Genomic DNA, 24,008 nt, shown 5'->3' with positions numbered 1-24,008 from the left:
ATTTTAGAGAAGTAAAATATATAATGCTAATTTTTATTTATTTATTCTATTTGGTCCAGTAAATTGTTTTCATACATTGTTTGCACGTATTATATAGGACAAATCAGGGGTAAGATAGTTAATTAATATTTACATTAGATATTAAGCATGACTACATGATCAACTCAGTCACTATAAATAATGCCATAAAGTGACATAATACATAATTATATAATTAACAAGATTTGGTAAATTAGGTTTCCTTATTATAATCTTCCAGAATTCAGAGACAGAGTAGAATCAGTAATCAAGCAAGAAACATTTCAACTTTAAATGTATCTGATGATGTTATGTATTTTAAGTAAGAAGGCATGTGGTTATATAACATAATCCCAGTGTAATATACTCTCATCTTATGCATAAGTTTGTACTTACTGTGTTTACTAGTGGGTTAAGCTTCGGCCGAGTTCTGTATGAGTGTAAATCATAGTTTTTATTATTTATTTTTTTTTAAAGATGTCATCTTTTGAAAAAATTAAAGAAACAAGACAGTAATGACATCTGGCAGTAATGTTTCTTACACTTGTGCCTATAATTGTGAAAATAAGTGCAAGTAATAATGGTCAACATCCACATATAGCTTTTATTAAAAAAAAGTAAAATTATTTCATAAGTAACTCAATGCAAGGATTTGGTGATTCATATTTTGTACTACCTGCTTTTAATTCAGTACACAAATGTAACATACTTGTTTAAGTGTTATAATGTGATCATTTCTCATCATCTTGGTAAGTAATAACCACATAGAGAAGGCGTTCAGTCACAGACAGAGAAAATGAAAAGGAATGCTAGAAATATTTCAGGTTTTGGACAAAATCCTTCTTCAGAAATAGAAAATGGGCACATGCATAGACACAAACACATTCCAAGAGCACAGATCTCTCTCTCTCTCTCTCTCTCTCTGGCAATGGCCACTGCCTGCAGGCATTTAAGTCCAACTGTGACTATGTTTGACATAAGCAGCAATCTAGATGGGATAACTAGTGGGAGGATAGAGGGCATGTGGAATACTGGAGTGGGAGCAGAGAAGTGGATAGGCAGGTGGAGGACAGGGACTATCAAGAGGCTTGTGGAGAGGGGAGGATTATGAGAATGAAGGATATGTTGTAAGTAGAGTTCTCACATGAACAATTCTGAAAGGTTGGCCTTGGTGGGAAGAATCCAGACTTTACAGGCTGTGAAGCAGTCAAAGTGAAGCACATCACACTGGGTGATGGCATGTTCAGAAACTGGGTGGTCCAGCTATCTACTGGCTATAGTTTTTTGGTGGCCATTTATGAGGAGTGACAGCTTCTCATCCAGAATGACAGTGCTAGCAGCTAAGTTGGTAGATCACATGGCTAGTTTCACAAGTTGCCCTGCCTTAATGCCTGTGATAGAACTGGAGTTGGTAGAAGTGGGAAGATGTATGGGACAGCTCTTGCATATAGCTCTATTGCAAGTATATAAGCTGTGAGGCAAGGCGTTGTGAGCAGGAATATACAAGCATATTGTGTAGGTTGGGAGGGCACTGGAATACCACTTTGGGAGGGGTGGGGGGCAGAGATTTCTCATTTCAAGGCATGATGAGAGTTAGTTAACATCTTGGCAGGGAATGTTATTCAGCTGCTCCAGTCCTGGGTGGTAATGAGATACGAGGAGTGCTTCTTTGTGGCCAGACAGTGAGTACATGGTGGACAGTAAGTGACTGTCGAAACAAGTCATAGGAGACCTGTTCCTCTACTGCGACAGCTGCTACCCGTTCCATTCTTAGAACCCTCTTCCACACAGCCTAGCCACCTGTGACTATCACATCTGTAGCAACGAGCAGTCCCTCTCTCTAAATATGACATGAGTCTCACTGACAGACTGAAGTTAACCCTCCCTTCTTGTCCAGAAACACCCACAACTGGAGCAAATGAATCACATACTCCACCAGGGTTTAGACTACCTCTCACTGTGAATTGATACCCTCCTCACTACCCTCCCCACCTCTCCCACAGTGGTACTCCACCACCCTCCCAACATACAGAATATCCTTGTCCATACTTACTCCACTCCTGCTCCTAATTCCTTGTCTCATGTCTCGAAACCTTACAACAGACATAGATGCAAAACCTGTCTCAAACATCTTCCCACTATCATCTGCACCACCCCTGTCACAGGCCCCTCCTACCCCATTAATGGCAGGGCGTCTGGTGAAAGCAGTCACGTCATCTACCAATTTAGCTGCAAGCACTATCATTCAGTATGAGCATGAAAGCTGATAAGCTGTTTTTCCCCATGAATGGCCACTGTCAAACTACAGTCAAGAGACAGCTGGGCCACCCAGTTGCTGAACATGCAGCTCAATGTGACATGCTTCTCTTTAATGACTGCTTCACAGTCTGTGAAATCTGAATTCTTCCACCAATACCAGCTTTTCTGGATATTGCATGTGGGAACTTTCCCTTAAAACAATTGTTTGTTCCAATAACCCCCAGGCCTCAGCCTTCACTAACCTCTGTCCTTCACCTGCCTATTCCCTTCCCTGCTCCCACTCCAGTACTGCACATGCCTTCCATCAAGCCAATGCATGTACATAGTTCTTTGGCTTCCTTTACTTCTTTTCTCCAATTTCTACTGGTGAGTCATGAGAGATACTGCACACAGTCACAATAGAATAGATAGGACAAGAGTAAACAAAATGAAGTTAATGTGCTGTATATTTCTGTAACATGAGTAATTTATGCTAGTATTGCTGTCTTCAAAGCCAGTGTTTAGATGTGAATCCAATGTGACAGATTAAGCCTGTTACTAACAAAGAGATAGAGGGGCTGGCCAGTACTTACCTCAGCTCAGTACAGCCGATAGATACACAAAAAACAGAACCAAAAATTTATGTTCCTAGCTTTCGGAACAAATGTTCCTTCATCAGGGAGGAGAGAGGGGAAAGAAAGGGAAGAAGGGAAAGTGGATTCTGTTATTCATAATCCAGGTCATGAAGCAACAGGGAAAGGAAAACAGGGAGGGTAGCAAGGATGGAGGCATGGTTGTCAGAGGGAAGCCAAAGATATTCTACTGTAAGTACTGTGCCAGCTTCAAACCAAAGAGGATGCATACAGAAGGAAAGAGGTATACAGTATAAAGATAAACACAACTATGTAGGATGAAAAGATGCGTGAATGGCTAAAGAGGAAAGGGAAAGGGGAGAAGACTGAAGAGTAAATGGGAGTGATGTTGTTTAACGTAGGTTCAGTCCAGGGGGATGGCGGGATGAAAGGATGTGTTGGAGTGCAAGTTCCCATCTCCGCAGTTCAGAGGGACTGGTGTTGGGTGGGAGAAGCCAAATGGCACATATGGTGTAGCAGGTTCCTAGGTCCCTAGAATTATGCTGGAGGGCATGCTCCGCTACTGGGTATTGGACATCTCCTAGGTGGACAGTTCGTCTGTGTCCGTTCATGCGCTCAGCCAGTTTAGTTGTTGTCATACCGATGTAAAAGGCTGTGCAGTGCAGGCATGTCAGCTGATAAATGACATGTGTAGTTTCACATGTGGCCCTGCCTTGAATTGTGTATGTTTTACCAGTAGCGGGGCTGGAGTAGGTGGTTGTGGGGGGATGCATGGGGCAGGTTTTGCAGTGGGGTTGGTTACAGGGGTAGGAACCGCTGGGTACAGAAGGTAGTCTGGGAATATTGTAGGGTTTAACAAGGATGTTACGGAGGTTAGGGGGGCGACGAAAGGAAACTCTGGGTGGTGTGGGGAGAATTTTGTCAAGGGATGATCTCATTTCAGGGGTTGACTTGAGAAAGTCATATCCCTGGTGGAGTAATTTGTTGATGTATTCGAGGCCAGGATAATATTGGGTGACAAGGGGGATGCTTCTGTGTGGTCTGGGGGTAGGAACATTGTTGTTGGACGGGGAGGAATGTATTGCTCGGGAGATCTGTTTGTGGACAAGGTCTGCAGGATAGTTGCGGGAGAGGAAAGCACTGGTCAGGTTATTGGTGTAATTGTTGAGGGATTCATCACTGGAGCAGATACGTTTGCCACGAATACCTAGGCTGTAGGGAAGGAACGTTTGATGTGGAATGGATGGCAGCTATCAAAGTGAAGGTACTGTTGTTTGTTTGTGGGTTTGATATGGACAGAGGTGTGGATATGAGCTTCAACAAGATGAAGGTCAACATCCAGGAAGGTGGCTTGGGTTTTGGAGAAGGACCAGGTGAAATTCAGATTTGAAAAGGAGTTGAGGTTATGGAGGAAATTAAGGAGTGTTTCTTCACCATGAGTCCAGACCACAAAGATGTCATCTATAAACCTATACCAAGCCAGGGGAAGCAGCTGTTGGGTCTTCAGGAAAGCCTCCTCCATGCGGCCCATGAAGTGGTTAGCATAGGACGGAGCCATCCTGGTTCCCATGGCCGTTCCCCTGATTTGTTTGTAGGTCTGGCCTTCAAAAGTGAAGTAATTATGGGTTAGGATGAAGTTGGTAAGTGTGATAAGGAATGAGGTTTTTGGAAGATCTTTATATGAGATTTTCCATTAATCATTTAGATTAAGCCTGTTTTTAGATGTGAAAACAATGTGACAGTTTCCTAGTCATTTTCCAACTCAGCAGTTGTAAATACGTAGAGAATTGCTTTCAACATAGCATCTATCTCGTCCACTTCAAAGAAGGATACAGGTCTTTATTACATTGCATGATGATGCTTTTTATGTCCCATAATGCTATTTCAGGAGTCGAAGTCCAACAGCTCTCACTTAGTCAGAATTCTCATAATCTAAGTACTTTCCTCTTGGGCGAAGCAACTTGCACTTTCCAGATACACACTGCAATTTTTTGACTCGATAACACATATGTTCTCTAATTTTCTTGTTATACATGCATGACAAATCAGTTTGCACTGATAGAGGACATCAACAGAAACTGTAACTGCCATTTTCTGTGTTTAGAGCGTCATCCATTTCTGTAAGGGTTTCCAACTTTCTCAGGTTTTGCTTTCAGTTATTTTTTCTGTGACTATATGTGTGCTGGTGTAAGTTCTGCGCGTGTGTGTGTGTGTGTGTGTGTGTGTGTGTGTGTGTATACATAGAGGGAAACATTCCACGTGGGAAAAATATATCTAAAAATAAAGATTCTGTAACTTACCAAATGAAAGCGTTGGTACATTGATAGAAACAATAACAAACACAAACAAACACACAAATTTCAAGCTTTCGCAACCCACGGTTGCTTCATCAGGAAAGAGGGAAAGAGAGGGAAAGACGAAAGGATGTGGGTTTTAAGGGAGAGGGTAAGGAGTCATTCCAATCCCGGGAGCGGAAAGATTTACCTTGGGGGGAAAAAGGGACAGGTATACACTCGCGTCCGCACATAACAGACACAAGCAGACATATGTAAAGGCAAAAGCTGATAAGCTGTTTTCCCACATGAATGGCCACTGTCAAACTCTTTGCCTTTACATATGTCAACGTACCAATGCTTTTGTTTGGTAACTTACAGAATCTTTAATTTTAGATATATTTTTCCCATGTGGAATGTTTACACACACACACACACACACACACACACACACACACAGAGAGAGAGAGAGAGAGAGAGAGAGAGAGAGAGAGAGAGAGAGAGAGAGAGAATTGACATCAGCACACACATAGCACAGAAAAAAACAATTACAAGCAAAACCTGAGAAAGCCTGAAACACTTACAGATATGAATGATACTCCAAATACAGAAAATGGCAGTTACAGTGCTGTATTTTACAGTGACCAAAAAGAAAACTGTAAACTTTCAAGCAATTTGCCACGAGAAAAAGTTGTTTGGCTCACAAATACTGACTCAGGCACTAATCTGTAAGTACTTTTCCATTTTATTATAAAAACTTCAATGAACTGTTTCGAATCTATAACCTGATTGTGCAAACAATAACTTATACGTACAAACAAAAAAATCATGTAATATTTCAGGACACTCAATGAGGATGCCTTGCAACTATGGTGAAATGCTTCTAGTTGCAAAAGTTAAATAAACACACTTGATGTGCACCATGCAAAAGCCATTTTTCTTTTGAACTGCTACAATTTGTATGTAGCTGCTACAAAAATGGCTACCACAGAAAAGTTATTATATGGAATCATGCACATTTTAAAACTTTTCTTTTTGATTGACTCACAAGACTTTTATAAACTTACGTGAACATAACATTTCGTAACTTCTCCAGATTATCAGGTGTAAAATACCAGTAGTTTCTGTCACACCTCTGAACGTCTTTATCAATGCGATGTAAATTCAAGCCAAACGTTTCCAGCAGTTCTGCCTGTAACAAAGTGATTTGTTTAATTTGTGATGATGATGATGGTGATGGTAATGATGATGATGATGATGATGATGATGATAATAATAAATGCAAAAAAGCTGCCATGTAAATGATGCAGATAAACAATATCACAAGGCACAATTACAACTATGTAAGATAGTGAATAGTTATCCCTCTATACACTGTCAAGTATCACAGAATTCAAAGCAGTTGAATTTACTTCCAAATGGGCACTCAACTATAACACTAAGACTTTAGACCAAAGAGAGTAATTACACAAATGCAGTATAGGGTGTAACAGAGTGAGGTGGAACCACTATTTTTGTTCTTGGACCTCTTCTAACATCAATATCTTTTTTTTTTTCCTCCAGCTTTGTGAACAGAATATATATGAAAGTTATACAAAATGAATACTTTCTTATTCAAGCAGCAAGTAATAAAATTTTATTGGTCACACAGTAATTTCACAAGCACTGATAAAAACAGTACAGTTAGTTTAACCGGGAATAATTTTCATAAATAAATCTTCACAATTTAAGATTCATCAAGAACTTGTAGAGATAAAGTTTGCAGTGAGTTAATTGATATTTCTGGCTAAATTGATATAGATCATTTTGTAGACCTCATTTTCCTCTTCTCCACAAGCACTTTTTTTCCCGAAAAACTTTTCATTTTGAAAATTATTCATGACCAAAGTTCTCTTGTTCTGAAATATTTGAATCTTAATTTGTGATTATTTCCAAAATTCAGTCTATGGTTCTGTAGTAGCCATGATTTTTATGATTCCAGAAATGCCCACTTCTAGTAGAAGAACTTGTCAAATTGCTAATTATTCAATTTTTAACATTTCTTGGACACTACTATGAAAATAACAGCCCTGCCATTGCAGTTGTGAGAAGCCTTAGAAGCCGGCAGGAGCCAAAAACCTTGCAGCAATTGGCCTGCTTACGCATTATGAGCCAATCCAGGTTGAGCCCTGGAACACCGATACCACAGCGAAAGGACAGGACTACACTGGAACTGGCTGGCCAGTTCCGCACCTTTGAGTGACAGACTTGTTATATATGTCCACAGAAGCGGAACATCAGCACAACAAATGACCACTTATTCAGAATAAATACCCATCATTTCTAGCCAAAAGTGTCCTAGTTTGGCAGCACCAACCACAAGAAGAGCACTACGCCAGGTGGTAATATTGTTCTGCAAGCAGCCACTACGAGGGTGGACCTTCACTATCGTTAGTCCAAATGAAGGATCTGAGTCCATCTCCATGGATTTCCCACTTGTGAGCCAACTTCCAGCTCTCTCCAGCCACAGCAGACTTCAGCCCTGGAGGACAGCTGTTTGAGACGGGGGCAGTGCAGCTGCCCATCCTCCTATGCTGGTGCAGGTGATATGGTACCGCATGCCTTCGCTCACAAGGGCAAGTTCCTACTTATGAGGCGTTGCTGGCATTCCTTGCTGCAAGCAGCAAGCTGTGCATAGCTGGTGCGCATGCTGCTGCAAGTACTCTGGGTGTCAGCATTCCTCCAGCTGTTCATTTCACAGCTGCTTCTGGCCACCAGCTGGGTTCAGCTACTCTCTGTGTGCTGCCCTCAACATGTGCCAAGGGGGGACAAGGTCGCTGCATTGTTGTAGCTTGAGTCTGAATAAAGTATTTGACAAATTATACTGTTTTTATGAGATACCTATGGCCAACATCCTGACAATGACCCACCACCGCTATCCAACCCTGTTACCACAGAGGCCACCAACCCAGAAGGGTTGATCACACTCAGCAACCGCACACAGCTTCACGTCATAGCTGCAGCTCGCAGTGTCAGCATACAATGAAATCAGTTATCAAGATCTCTTGATTCTTCTACCTTTGTGTTCGGAGGAGATGGGTCAAGGCACAAGGCACAATTTAAGGATAGCATTCATGAAGCCATTAGAACCAGCTTATTTATTGCAATTCTGTGACAATAGTAGGGAAAACAATTTGCTACCAGTAAGGTGTTCACAGTGCTACCAGGGCATTATAACAATATTGTGCAAAGGATAGACTGCTACTCACTATATAGAGGAGACACTGAGTCACAGAGAGGTACAACAAAAAGACTGGTATACAATTGAGTTTTTGGCCATGCATTATTGTGAACCAGCTTCTCCGTTTTCAAGCCAAAGAAGACCAAATAAATTTACTGTTCCTAAAAACTTCATGTTTTGTAAATTACAGTCCACAATGTCCACTAGAAGAACATATCACATAAATAAATGTGATAAACCTCAGAGATTAAACTGGCAAAGAACATGTTGTTATACTAATAACTGTATTATTGCTTGAGAGAACTAGATTATGTTATTTGAAAGAAGGATGGAAGGAATATTAGAGTTTAATGCCCTGTAGACAGCGCAGGCATTAGAGACGGAGTACAAACTCAGATTACAAAAGGGTGGGACAGGAAATTAGACTGTGCCGTTTTCAAAGGAACCACCCTGCATTTACCTGAAACAATTTAGGGAAATCACGGAAAACCAAAATTGGAAAGGCCAGATGGAGATTTGAACTGTCATCCTCCCAAATATGAGTCTAGGTGCCTCCTCGTGCTCGATCATTTGAAAGAAGACTACAATATAAATCTTATCTGAGACAGTAAGTGTGTCACCACATGTTGAAGGTGACTAGAAAGTTTCTCATTGCAGGGCACTAAATAACACAATATTAAATAGTAACACCTTCAAAATAAAGGATCCATTAAATAAGTTATCCATCGTCTTTAGTGAGCATATGTTACAGTATATGTTAGAGTATTTTCAGGTAACATGGGAAAGCCAAATCTGTATTAAAACTGAAATGTATTATTCTAATAACATAATACACTTATTGACAACAAATAAAAAATAGATAACCTTATTTGGGTTTTGCTGGTTAACGGTTTCCATTACAACTTATTAATAAATCAAAAGTCCTAATGACTATGTGATGGATGCTGCACATACCAGTAAAATACAATATATTTTAATATGTTTCCACTGTAATATCACACGATATTTGGCACACATTAACAAATAGTGTGTGACTAAAATTACATTTTTTCCAAAGTACAAGAAGTTTGATTTTGAAATTTTAAGAATTAAAAAAATGTTTTAGGAAAATTCATCAATTTTATGAATATAGTTAAGTAGCACATATTTTAAAGCTTTTAAGAAACTGAATAAAATGATAAATTTAGCTCGGTAAGTCAAATAATTTTCGAGATATGATTTTTTAAGGTTTCAAAATGTGACACGTCTAGCAATTTTGGAAACTTTACAAATGGATAACTAAAAAATGAAAGGCCCAAAAAATTTAATGTCGGATTTGTCATGCAGAGAACTGTTACTAGCTATGTACAAAACTTGTCAAAATCTAAGATGTCAAGAACCAGGGTATTGGTTAATTTTCCTGAGACTGAACCTAATATTGTATTCTAAATCACAAAGTTGACACTACATTACATCTGAAAAACCAAACAAGTATATTTAAAATGTCCTCTGCCAAATATAGTGCTCTATTTTACATTTACTACTGAGCTCAAAGAAACATATGTGACAGCTGTAATATATTGACAACAACCTCTATGAATTTTAATGGCACTGGATAATTATCTTTCAACTTCAAGTAATTATAATTATATTTCTCTCAGCCAGTGTACATATTATTATTTGCTACTGTCATCACTCTACTTGTTAATATTAGTAGCCTAGTTGATGGCAAGGAGAATTAATTGGGTTACAATAATACATACTGTTATAAGCACCTATCCTGGCTCAACCACCTGCACAAAAAAGTAAAGGATTGAAAAAAATTACAGCAAACAATGATATAAGGCCAAAGTTGCAGTTGTGAAATAAATCATTTCTACAATCAACAGCAAATATGATGCCCTTTAAGGAATAATATTTCATTTGGGTAAACTATGTAGAGAATTTAATAATTCAAAATGAAGGAACAAAATTAGAAACCCATTTACATATTTGAAATAATGTTCACCTTACATGAACACAGAAAAATCCTAAAATTCTGCATCTCCACTAAAACGACATTAACATATAAAAGGGTTGCATACTCTGAATCCCCTTGATATAAAAGAAGGTAATAAAATAGCAAAATAATAGAAATATAGCAGGAAACAAATTATGAGAATAAAATACAATGAAGGAGGCACAGCAGTATAGCATTTCAGAAATAAAAATAGGTTTGCTGAAATGGTACACCAACAATGGACAACAAGTAATGATACCTCAAAATATAGAAAGGAACTATGAACATGGATACAAATATAACAAACTTCTAACAAACAGTGTAACTTTCAATATTACAATGAAAACTACAGATGACGGTGGAACATTCATTGGGAAGATTGTTATAAAAGACTGATTCAAAATGGACTTGGTCTCAGGTGAGACCTTTGTATTTTTGTCAAATGTCAAGATGAAACAGAAGCACCTGGTGTACTTGGAGATACAAGTGAAATGTTGGTGAGAAGAAAATACATTTGGAAATACCAACCGAGTAGACTCCACCTTGTGAACTCGCTGGGGATACACAGGAAGAGCGGGCCGACTCCTCCTCTTCTACAGCAAGAGTATCGTGTTCTTCAGGATGTGTCTCAAGCGTTCTCTCCCCTGTGACCAAAATAAGAAACAAAACTATGTAAATGGAAACATTCAACTTTGTTTTATAAACCACATTAATGAAGTTTGCCTATTTCCTCTGTAAGATACCTGTATGTTACTTGGTTACTTCTAACTTCACTTCAAATACAAAAATCATGATTCAGTAAGCATAATCTCCCCATTAATAATAAGTCCATCAAATACACTATAAAGAACACCATACAGATAAAAACTGGAAGCATGTGAGTCTTCTGCAGATGGAAATAAACATTTTTACAAGGCCATGATTTGATTCTGAATAACCATTTCAAATTAACAAAGACAAACAGAATCTTAGTTAGTCACTGTTGCACTGTGACAATGGATTTTAGAACCCAGTATCCAATGGAAAAGTTACCAGAAGTGTTCTTTACTTACTTTTCCTCAATTTTTCCCCTCATGTCTGCACAAAACTCTATATAAAGAACTGCCATGACTTGTGGTCAAGAAATATAAATGAACTGGACTGTGATAAAAATTAAATTATGTGAATTGAAATATACAACAAAATGTGTGCACAAGTAATACAGGCATAAAAAGTGTAATTGCCTATGAGGTGGAATTCTAACATGGTAAACACAAAACAATACCCAAAGTAAACTGCAATGTACAACCGAATAGCCGCAGTATCTCAAAGAAATATCTAAAATTTTATAGCATTAGTAGAATAACACAGTATTTTAACAACTTAAATAGAGCACAGAAAAAAGGGGATACGAAACCATGTATCATTCATTTCCCTTTTTCACACTACACATGTTCACTGAACCCACCTTTTACACACACACACACACACACACACACACACACACACATACACACACATATATTATGGAGAGACCCATTTAACCTGCATCATTACCACATGTGTTTTATGTTAGATTAGATTAGATTAGATTTACTTTCATTCCAATTGATCCGTAGTGAGGAGGTCCTCCAGGATACACCACTGGTGATCGTCGAGGGGACACTGAATAGTGCACGGTACATCCAAACCGTCATCGAACCCATCGTTCTACCATTCCTAGACCGGCAAGGGAACTTGCTGTTCCAACAGGACAATGCACGTCCGCATGTATCCCGTGCCACCCAACGTGCTCTAGAAGGTGTAAGTCAACTACCCTGGCCAGCAAGATCTCCGGATCTGTCCCCCATTGAGCATGTTTGGGACTGGATGAAGCGTCGTCTCACGCGGTCTGCACGTCCAGCACGAACGCTGGTCCAACTGAGGCGCCAGGTGGAAATGGCATGGCAAGCCATTTCACAGGACTACATCCAGCATCTCTACGATCGTCTCCATGGGAGAATAGCAGCCTGCATTGCTGCGAAAGGTGGATATACACTGTACTAGTGCCGACATTGTGCATGCTCTGTTGCCTGTGTCTATGTGCCTGTGGTTCTGTCAGTGTGATCATGTGATGTATCTGACCCCAGGAATGTGTCAATAAAGTTTCCCCTTCCTGGGACAATGAATTCACGGTGTTCTTATTTCAATTTCCAGGAGTGTATATTGGGAAGCAGTAGTTAGTATCCCTAGTTCCCTAAACAGGCTTCTGCAGGATGTTCTTGAGTTCACACCACATATAACTCTCACTGCACGTTTTTGTGCCCGGAAATCTTTAGCTTGGCTTGACGAATTACCCCAAAAAATAATCCCATATGACATTATGGAATGAAAGTAAGCATAGTATGCCAGCTTTTTCATTTTTATATCCCCTATGTCTGACAAAATTCGCATTGCAAACAGAGATTTGTTAAGACGCTTCAGCAGTTCTGTGGTGTGCTCCTCCCAGTTGAATTTATTATCAAGCTGTAATCCCAAGAATTTAACACTCTCCACTTCTTCTATCTTCTTGTCATCGTATGTTAGACATATACTCTTGGGACACCCCTTACAAGTTCTGTACTGCATGTAGTGTGTTTTTTCTAAGTTTAGTGACAAAGAATTGGCTAGGAACCAGTGATTAATGTCCACAAATATTTTATTGGCTGATCTTTCTAAGACTACACTTGATTTGCTATTTATTGCAATGTTTGTATCATCGGCAAACAAAACAAACTTGGCATCTGGTAATGTTACTGATGAAAGGTCATTGATATACACAAGAAAAAGTAAGGGTCCCAAAATGGAACCTTGTGGGACCCCACATGTAATTAGTTCCCAGCTGGATGGTGCCTGATAGCTTGATACATGCCTCTTTCCTAATAACACCCTTTGTTTCCTGCCAGAGATATAGGATTTGAACCATTTTGCAGCATTTCCTGTTATACTATAATATTCTAGTTTACTTAAAAGGATATTGTGATTTACACAGTCAAATGCCTTTGACAGATCACAAAATATACCAGTTGCCTGCAATTTTTTGTCTAATGAATTAAGCACATTTTCACTGTAAGTGTAGATAGCCTTCTCAATATCAGAACCTTTTAGAAATCCAAACTGTGACTTTGACAGTATGTTATTTGAGACAAGATGGTTATAAAGACGACTGTACATTACTTTTTCGAAAATTTTTGAGAATGCTGGCAACAGTGAAATTGGACGGAAATTTGATGCTATTTCTTTATCTCCCTTCTCAAACAGTGGCTTAACTTCAGCATATTTCAGCCATTCAGGAAATATTCCACTAATAAACGACTGGTTACACAGATAGCTTAATATGTTACTTAGCTCAGAATCACATTCTTTAATTAACTTTGTTGATATTTCATCATACCCACTAGATGTTTTTGATTTTAAAGATTTTATGATGCACATTATTTCTGTTGGGGTAGTGAGGGTCAGATTCATATTATGGAAGGTACTTGAAATGTCTGGTCTAAGGTAATCCATAGCAGCATCTACCGAACCTGACAACCCCATCTTTTCAGTAACAGTTATAAAATGTTTGTTAAAAAGTTCTGCAACACTACACACATCTGTCACCAATGTATCATTTACTCTTAATGCTTTGTTCCTCTTCATGTCTGGTTCTACCAGTCTCCTCCTTCACTATATCCCATATTGTCTTTATTTTGTTATCTGATATGACTATCTTTTCCTTGTAATATATTTGCTTTGACATCCGTATTACAGTCTTTAATATTTTGCAGTATTTCTTATAATGTGCTATAGCATCAACATTGGAAATCTTTCGGATTGACAGATACAGTTTTCTTTTTGTTTTACAAGATACCCCTATTCCTTGAGTAATCCATGGCTTCTTTGTAGACTTTGCTCTAACCTTGGTAAGTTTTGGGGGAAAGCAGTGTTCGAATAAGGTAAGCACTTTATTAGCAAAAATGTTATATTTTTCATTCATGCCATGAGCACTGTAAACATCAGTCCAGTGAATGTCTCTGAGGAGTGTCCTAAAATAATCAATTTTTGGCTTACTGATTACCCTCTTGAGCTCAGATTTAACAGATTTTATATCCTGTTCAGTATTAACATTTAACAGAAGGAACTGCATGTCATGGTCTGAGAGGCCATTGACTATTGGTTCTGTAATATAATTTTGTTCATTGGTCTTTTCTATAAATATATTATCAATGGCTGTTTGTGAGCAAGTGGCTATCCTAGTGGGGAACTTTACAGTGGGAATTAAGTTGAATGATAGTGTTACTAACTCAAATCAGTTCTTATTGGGAGAGTCTTTAAGGAAATCTACATTGAAATCACCAGCAACCACTATTTCTTTGTTTTTGGTTGTTAAATGGGCCAGTACAGCTTCAAGGTGGTTGACAAACAGATTAAAGTTACCTGCAGGTGCTCGATATACACTTAATATTATGAAGGATTTTTTGTGAAATTCTAATTCTGTTGCACATGCTTCCATATGCTGTTCTAGGCAAAATTTATGAATGTCTATGTTCTTAAATTTATGACAGTTCCTGATGAATGTGGCAACTCCTCCTTTCTCCATTTCTGATCTACAAAAGTGAGATGCTAACCTAAACCCTGTAACACTTAAAAGTTCTATACCAGTGGTCACATGATGTTCAGAGAGGCAGATTATGTCAGCTGGGTTTGAAGACTCTAATTCATCTATGCAGATAGTTAATTCATTAATTTTATTTCTCAGTCCTCGAATATTTTGATGCAATAAAGATAGCTGACATTTCTCATTGACTGAGTTAAAATTGGGTGGAGTTAAAATACACTCCTGGAAATGGAAAAAAGAACACATTGACACCGGTGTGTCAGACCCACCATACTTGCTCCGGACACTGCGAGAGGGCTGTACAAGCAATGATCACACGCACGGCACAGCGGACACACCAGGAAACGCGGTGTTGGCCGTCGAATGGCGCTAGCTGCGCAGCATTTGTGCACCGCCGCCGTCAGTGTCAGCCAGTTTGCCGTGGCATACGGAGCTCCACCGCAGTCTTTAACACTGGTAGCATGCCGCGACAGCGTGGACGTGAACCGTATGTGCAGTTGACGGACTTTGAGCGAGGGCGTATAGTGGGCATGCGGGAGGCCGGGTGGACGTACCGCCGAATTGCTCAACACGTGGGGCGTGAGGTCTCCACAGTACATCGATGTTGTCGCCAGTGGTCGGCGGAAGGTGCACGTGCCCGTCGACCTGGGACCGGACCGCAGCGACGCACGGATGCACGCCAAGACCGTAGGATCCTACGCAGTGCCGTAGGGGACCGCACCGCCACTTCCCAGCAAATTAGGGACACTGGTGCTCCTGGGGTATCGGCGAGGACCATTCGCAACCGTCTCCATGAAGCTGGGCTACGGTCCCGCACACCGTTAGGCCGTCTTCCGCTCACGCCCCAACATCGTGCAGCCCGCCTCCAGTGGTGTCGCGACAGGCGTGAATGGAGGGATGAATGGAGACGTGTCGTCTTCAGCGATGAGAGTCGCTTCTGCCTTGGTGCCAATGATGGTCGTATGCGTGTTTGGCGCCGTGCAGGTGAGCGCCACAATCAGGACTGCATACGACCGAGGCACACAGGGCCAACACCCGGCATCATGGTGTGGGGAGCGATCTCCTACACTGGCCGTACACCACTGGTGATCGTCGAGGGGACACTGAATAGTGCACGGTACATCCAAACCGTCATCGAACCCATCGTTCTACCATTCCTAGACCGGCAAGGGAACTTGCTGTTCCAACAGGACAATGCACGTCCGCATGTATCCCGTGCCACCCAACGTGCTCTAGAAGGTGTAAGTCAACTACCCTGGCCAGCAAGATCTCCGGATCTGTCCCCCATTGAGCATGTTTGGGACTGGATGAAGCGTCGTCTCACGCGGTCTGCACGTCCAGCACGAACGCTGGTCCAACTGAGGCGCCAGGTGGAAATGGCATGGCAAGCCGTTCCACAGGACTACATCCAGCATCTCTACGATCGTCTCCATGGGAGAATAGCAGCCTGCATTGCTGCGAAAGGTGGATATACACTGTACTAGTGCCGACATTGTGCATGCTCTGTTGCCTGTGTCTATGTGCCAGTGGTTCTGTCAGTGTGATCATGTGATGTATCTGACCCCAGGAATGTGTCAATAAAGTTTCCCCTTCCTGGGACAATGAATTCACGGTGTTCTTATTTCAATTTCCAGGAGTGTATCTGCTGACAGTTGAAAATTCTTAACCAATGGCTGTTTATGCTGATGTAATAAGCTGGAATTATGTTTTTTTGATTTCTTTCTCAAACTGAAGGTTTGTCTCAGTTCTAACCTCTCTTAAAATTTGCTTTCTTTCTGTCCTCCCTACCCTAAAAAAGGGTCTTTTCTGAATCCTATAACCACTGGTATTTTACCACTCATGACAGTGCCTCCCCCCTTTAACTTTCCTGCTATTTCCCCAGCCAATTTACCCTTCCCCTTCCTGTTGAGGTGAAGGCCATGCCTAGTATAATCCCACCTACTGAGAGAATCAACATGAACCACACCAATGTGTGACCCCACACCTGACATGAGCAGCCGTTCCAGCTCCAAATTAACTCTATTGACAGGAGAGTTCAAATGAGGTCGGTCATGGCACCCAGGAACAGATACAAACTCAACACTAGTATGCTTCGATGCTGATGCAATCTTTGCCAGGTCACACTCTATACTGTACCCAGGATCTCTGTCAATACTGTTACCTGCCCCACCCACTATAACCACGGTGTCTTCCTTAGTGAAATCTTTGCAAAGTGATCCTAAATCCTCTGTCACCTGCTCCAGACCAGCACTAGGTTTAAAAAAATTGGTGACCTGGTATTCTGATCCTAGTTCATCCTGCAAAAGTTGGCCAACACCTCTTCCATGGGAACTACCTAACAACAACACTTTCTTTCTCTTTACTGATTTCCCTACATTCTTACTTTTCAATTTGCTGCTGAAAGTTTGTTGTGCCCTGTCTACACCTGCAACTGCTTGAGGCTCACCAGCTTCTAACTGAAGCAACAGTTGTTTGGCTGTGAAGTGTGAGTATTCAGATAATGGAAAAAACATTCACCAAAGTGTTGTTTTAAGAAGAGATAAATTTAATAGCTGCATACAATTGCATGGAGATTCAATGGTAGGCTGTACTTATCTTCACAAACAAACAAACAAACAAACAAACAAACAAACAAAATTCCAGGTATCGCCGATAAACATATATTTAAAACTCTACACCTAGGTTTTGGAACAGTTAAAGGCAGAGCCCAGTTGTCATTTCTTGGCTGGTACTTGTACAGAAGTTTCACTAGTGTTGAGTGCAGCAAGTTATATCAGATGAGATTTCTCTTTCTTGTGTGTATTCTTGATTGTCAATGGTGGCATGAGTGTGGGGAAAGCCACTGGGAATACACATAAATTCAGATCAATTAACACTTTACAAAAACAATTCTGTGATATTTGGGAAAAATAAATATAGAGTTAAAGATGACCACTTGTGATATGAAAAGAATACAGAAAAAATATCACATAGGTCAGTTCATATCAAATACTAATATTCTTCATGAACTCATGATTCACAATCACATTTAGAAAACTAATTGAAAGAATTAACATTTACATTTGTCAAACTGTAGTTTACATCACTTGAAGCAGAAGTTTTCACACAGAGTAAATTACAACTAAGAAATATGGCACACGGTTTAGTGTGAAATTAATAAAAATAAGTAAGCAAGATCCATAATGCAGAGAAATGATATTTATTTGTTACAGAAATATTGCAAGAAAACGTGCATGATATGGCCCAATTGCATAAAATATGAGTAAATGTACATTATACACTCAGCAGAGGATGGGCAACACCAGTGGAACACAAATAAGAAAAGACAGAAGCTCTACTTAGACAATACGACCAACTGTAAGCTTACCCTGGTTAGCTATGGGTCACATACTGAGATAGAAGTAAAGAAATTACAAAAATTTATTTCTTTTAACACTTTGTGAAAAAAACCTTGTCATTGACAGGGCTTAGAACTTCATGAAAATCCATATAAAAAATAGAGCAATTCAGGCCACCATAAGATGATGATCAGCTATTTGTGTTGGCACAAAATAAGAAATTTCAGTAAATTGATGTTAATCAGAAATAATGCTATGTCATTTCCAAAAACTGTACATTTTGTTATTTATGTAAGAGAAGGTTTTACATTTTAGTGGTTTACAATGCAATATGTATGATACGTCAGTTTTCAAACGGAAAGTTAGCTTACCCATGTCATCGGCTAGAGGATCTGAATGTGTGCCACTGTCAAGTGATGGATTCGTTGTCACAATGACAGCTCCAGATTGTGCTGCCGTCTTTGCTGAAAACATAATCCAAAATTACCTGAAATATCTGAGTCACATGAAAACTGTGTTGTAAAACAACTTCATAAGTTTCTATATTATTCTGAAGTGTCAAAAACAAAAATTGTTGACATGTCAATGGCAAATTGCAAGGATAATTTTAGATCATGACTACCATTATTAGAAATTATGAAATTTTTTCCTTTTATGGAGGATGCAACAGACCTATTGTTTCCTTTAATTTTATGAATAGCACAGATAAGATACGCTGGGCATACAGCCTGACAACTTATTGGTAGACGGACCAAGCAAAGAGATGTGAAAAGACCAAAGTGATGATCTACTAGAAGGTGAGCACATGTGAACATGGCACTATATTATTTTGTCTACTACCTGCTTAAAATGATTATTACATGTGGACATGGCACTATATTATTTTCTCTACTACCTGATTAACTGAAATGCATATGTCAGGTAGGAGTGGGAATGGGGATAGATGGGTCATTTAGCTTTAACCAAATTCAGCACTGAGTTGCTGTTTATATATGTTTGTGATCAATATTTGCATACCTTTCATTTGCTATGGTTGCCATGACTATTTTCATAAGACTTGACACCAGTATGTGTGTGTGTGTGTGTGTGTGTGTGTGTGTGTGTGTGTGTGTGTTCTAATTACAGTAAAAACTCGATTAACCGTCACTCTTTAAACCGTCAGTTTCTGATAACCGTCAGTTTCTGATAACTGTCAGTTTCTGATAACCGTCAGTTTCTGATAACCGTCAGTTTCTGATAACCGTCACTGCATTACAGCATAATAATAGTGTAATAACAGAATGCTCTAAGGTGCAGTGACGTGTTCGCTTTGTTTATTTACTCTATTTTAGTGGGAAGTGAATGTACCCGCCCGCCGTAGAATGGTACATAAAATATGACCTTCAGTTGACGTGCTAACACATATCCCCCTTTTCTTGTCTTTGTCTCACTTGTGAGTCAACAATCACCGCTGGATTGGTTTCCAGTTGTGGCGAGAAGACTGTAATTGTTGCAGTGTATCTAGCAGGCTGTGCCGTGTTACGTGTTTTCCACTCGAATAAGCTTTATTGACTAATATTTTACACTACCGTATTTAGTGCAGGTGTGTGTGATACAGTGACTTGATAAAATGTCTGAAAAACATAAACGTGTTGTTTTAGGACTTAATCAAAAACTTGAAATTATAAAACGCTTAAGAAAGGGCGAAACTGCGACAAGTGTAGCGCTGATTTATGGTATTGGAAGAACAACAGTTAATGATATAAAACGTGATGCTGATAAAATAGAACAACATGTGTCAACAATGCAGAGCATGGATGTATATGTGCGAACAAGAAGGACAATGAAACCTGCAAAATATGATGATTTGGACACTGCAATGCACCGATAGTTTATACAAGCAAGAAGTCAGGGGATTCCACTTTCAGGGCCTATAATAATGGCCAAGGCTGTTGAAATGAACAACAAACTTGATGGTGACTCATCTTTTAAAGCAAGTATCGGATGACTCGACAAGTTTAAATTTCGTCATGGCATTCGCCAACTTGATATCAGTGGAGAAATACTCAGTGCGGATAGCTCTGTAATTGCTGAGTTCCGGGAACAATTTATAGAAAAAATGGCTGAATTGAATCTTGTTAGGGAGCAAGTTTACAATTGTGATGATACTGGGCTTCATTGGAAGGTTTTACCATAAAAGACAATAGCATCACACTCTGAAAAAGCTGCTCCAGGTTTCGAAGTACAAAAAGATCGCATCACTGCTATGGTTTGCGCAAATGCGACCGGCAATCACAGGCTACCCCTACTTGTGATTGGGAAATCAAGAAAACGTCGAGCATTCAAGAATTTGAATTTGAATGCCCTCCCTGCACAATACTACGGCCAGAAGATTGCTTGAATGGATTAATCAATTTTTTCTGACTGGTTTCACAAACAATTTGTACCTCAAGTTAGAGCACATTTGGCTGAAAAAAAGTTGCCACAGAAAGCGCTATTGCTGTTAGATAATGCCCCAATGCACCCTACTTGTGAAATGAAAAGTGATGACAGCAACATAACATGTCTCTTCCTTCCAGCAAACACAACTTCACTTATACAGCCCATGGATCAGGGAATCATCGAAAGTTTGCTCTCATCTGATGAATCAACATCTGCAAAACAGTTTCAGAGATCTTACAGTATTAAAGATGCCATTTTAAATTTTGCCAGTGCATGGAGTGATTTGTCAGTGTGAAATCTCAAGAACGGCTGGAATAAACTTTGGCCTCAACCTAGAGGTGAAGAATCGGAGGAACCTGAGTGTGTGACAGTTGACGAGATGGTCAATTTGTGCAATAATTTACAAATCAGCACACATTTGACGTCAGAAGAAGTATCAGAGTGGTTAGAGTGTGACAAAGTGGACGGGGGGGGGGTTCGAATTTTGAGTGATGACGAAATTGTTGCCAGTGTAAGTGCCACCAAAGAAGAAGAAGGGGCTGATGAAGACGAGTGTTCAAACCATGAAGAAAAACAAACTATTAGCCATTCAGAGGCCGAAACAATGCTGTCCAAGTGTACAGAATGATTTGAAAGTCAAGAAGAGGCTAATGCAACGCAGGCACTACTGCTCCGAAAAATACGAAATATTGCCGCGGTGAAAGATCGAACATCAAAAAGGCAGAAGAAATTGACTGACTATTTCCAAGCTAGATAAACTATTTCACCTGTAAGTTTATAGTACTGTACATTACGTATTTTGCAACTTTTGTAGCTACTGTAAGGATGCTTTTATCATGTAATAAATAGTTTTATTTGCTATTACAATCGTGTTTAATTTGTTTTTGCTCCAAAATATTATTATATTACTGTGAGAGTGATATGTGTCTATACATAAAATAATTGATTGAGGTTATGTTTTGGAGGAATACAGTGTTTCTGTTATCCGTCTATTCGCTCAACCGTCATGACCACGGTCCCGAAGATGATGGTTAATCGAGTTTCCACTGTACTCTTAGTTTCTTGTTTCCATTTCTAATTGTTCTGGTTATTTGTAAGAGACTTTTAATCTTATGGATAAGTTTCTATCGTTATGAAGAGAGACATCAATTATTTCTGACTCTTTCCTTATTATTATTTCACTGTATTATTGCATTCAATCATTCATATTCTCCTGAGCCTCTATACTCATCAACCATTTGATGCCTACTGCTAGATAAAATCATCCTCTAGGCTTTTACATAGTTTACAGTCTTCAGCCTTATGCACACCAAGTTGCAAATGCATCTTCCATTAGACTGCCACATCGTTCTTTTTATACCTCCTGTAATCTAGTAAAGTATTCTTTGACCCACCTAGCAACTAGTTTTCAGACTGTGTATCATCATTACAACTTCATGACAATAATAGTTACGTCTTCCACTACAGACTACCCTCATACATTTGTTTCTATTTTAGTTTTTATTAGCAATTCCCTACATGCATCTAGCTATAGCTCTCTGAGAAATCGAGTATTTAATTGTTTTCATGGTGGAAGTCAATACCACCTGCCACAAACCATAAATGGAAGTAAACATTGATTGTAACATTTCTTTTTCACACAGATTGGAAGCTTAGTTCAGAAAACTATTTAATTTAGCAAAAGGGCTTAAGAACATTTTTTAACCCTCTGTTTGTTTTATTTGTTGTCCAATCAACTGTTGTATTCCACTGACCAAGATATAAAAATGCATCAACAGCTTCTATGACTTCATTGATATTTTGTCTAAGTTGATTTTTAGTACTGGATGGGATAGAAGCAAAGAAAGATTGTTGGGGACTTCACTGGATGAGATTAGAAAACCTTAGAACTTAAAGGTGGAAGACAGGGTAAAATACAGGACACAGATTACTACTAAAACATCACGCACAAGTTAATAAGAGTGAAAAGCTAAGCGCATTGTGTGTAACAGAGGTGGAATGGGGGATGGCAAAAAATAGACAAGTCAGAAAATGAAAGATGTAGAAAACTAAAATGGAGTGAAGAAAGGAATAGTTACTGTGAATAAATGCTCAAACAGAAGGAATTAATGTAAAGTAAGACCAGGTGGGTGGCGAAAAACAAGGACATGTTGCAGTGTTAGTTCCCACCTGAGGAGTTCTGAGAAACTGCTGTCTGGGGGAAGAATCCAGATGGTGCTTGTGATTAAACAGGCACCAAGGTCATGACAGTCATGTTGTACAGCATGCTCTGTAACAGGATATTGTGTGCTGCCTGTATGCACTCTCTGCCCCTGATCATTCAGCCTGACTGGTAACTGGGTGGTAGTCATGCCGTCGTAAAATGCTGAAAAGTATTTACATAACAGCTGGTATATGACGTGTTGTTTCACAGGTGACACTCTCTTTGACGATATATGTTTTGCCAGTTACGGGGCTGGAATAGGTGGTGGTAGGAGGGTGCATAGAGCAAGTCTTGCAGCAGGGATGGTCACAGGGGTGGGAGGCATAGGGTGGGGAGATGGGTGCAGAAAAATCATAGGGTCATAGCTTTGTCGAAGTAGCTGATTGATACAGTCAAGAGCAGGGTAATACAGGGTGACAAGTGGTGTGCTCTGCAGTTGTATTTTTGGAGGGATCAGCAGTACCAGAATTGGTTGTGATAGCCCAGGAAATCCACTTTTGAAGTAGGCTGTTGGGATGATTACGTCTAGTGAAGGCTGAAGTGAGAGTGGAGGTGGTTTATTGCTGTAAAGAGTCTGCATCTAAACAAATACGTTTGCCTCAAATGCCAAGGCTATATGAGAGGGAATGTTTGACATGGAAAGGACGGAAACTGTCAAAATGTAAGTACTGTTGTTTGTCAGTAGGTTTGTGTAGATGGAAGTGTGTAGCTGGCCTTTGGTGAGGATGAGATCAATATCAAGCACAGTGGCATAGGATTTGGAATAGGACCACGTGAAATTTAACTGGGAGAACCTATTTAGAGACTCAAGGAATTTTAACATATCAGCCTCACCATGAGGCCACACGGCAAAGATATTATCAATGTATCTAAAACAAACGAGGGGCTGAAGGCTTATCATCCCACGAAATGGCATCAATGATGACAAGCAAGGCATGTTTTGAGAGTGGGATGGGCATGGATTTCAGACGATACAGGAAATGGTTGGTATCTTTAATATAGGACGGAAGTCTTTGCAGGTATTGATCAACTGCTTTGAAGCCAGCAACTATAGGATGGCCAGGATGATTGGGTTTGTGGATCTTAGCACTAAGGTAAAAGGTGGGGGTGCATGGTTTGGGTGGGGTAA

General features: G+C 39.7%; 1 protein-coding gene across 1 annotated transcript in view; it reads right to left on the bottom strand.

Moving 5' to 3' along the window:
- The window catches only part of LOC126203851 (small G protein signaling modulator 1-like), a 353,457-nt gene that overhangs the window by 84,084 nt on the left and 245,365 nt on the right, over positions 1-24,008 (bottom strand). Inside the window, exons 20-22 of the mRNA XM_049938226.1 lie at positions 18,627-18,719; positions 10,849-10,964; positions 6,190-6,314 (exon numbers count right to left, since the gene is read on the bottom strand). Of these exons, the coding sequence (XP_049794183.1) occupies positions 6,190-6,314; positions 10,849-10,964; positions 18,627-18,719 (334 nt within the window). The remainder of the gene's footprint in view (positions 1-6,189; positions 6,315-10,848; positions 10,965-18,626; positions 18,720-24,008) is intronic.

The sequence above is a fragment of the Schistocerca nitens genome, chromosome 9, assembly GCF_023898315.1.
Source record: "Schistocerca nitens isolate TAMUIC-IGC-003100 chromosome 9, iqSchNite1.1, whole genome shotgun sequence".
Classification (NCBI taxonomy): domain Eukaryota; kingdom Metazoa; phylum Arthropoda; class Insecta; order Orthoptera; family Acrididae; genus Schistocerca; species Schistocerca nitens.
Note: the sequence above shows the minus strand (reverse complement) of the source record. Positions and strands in the feature narration are given on the sequence as shown.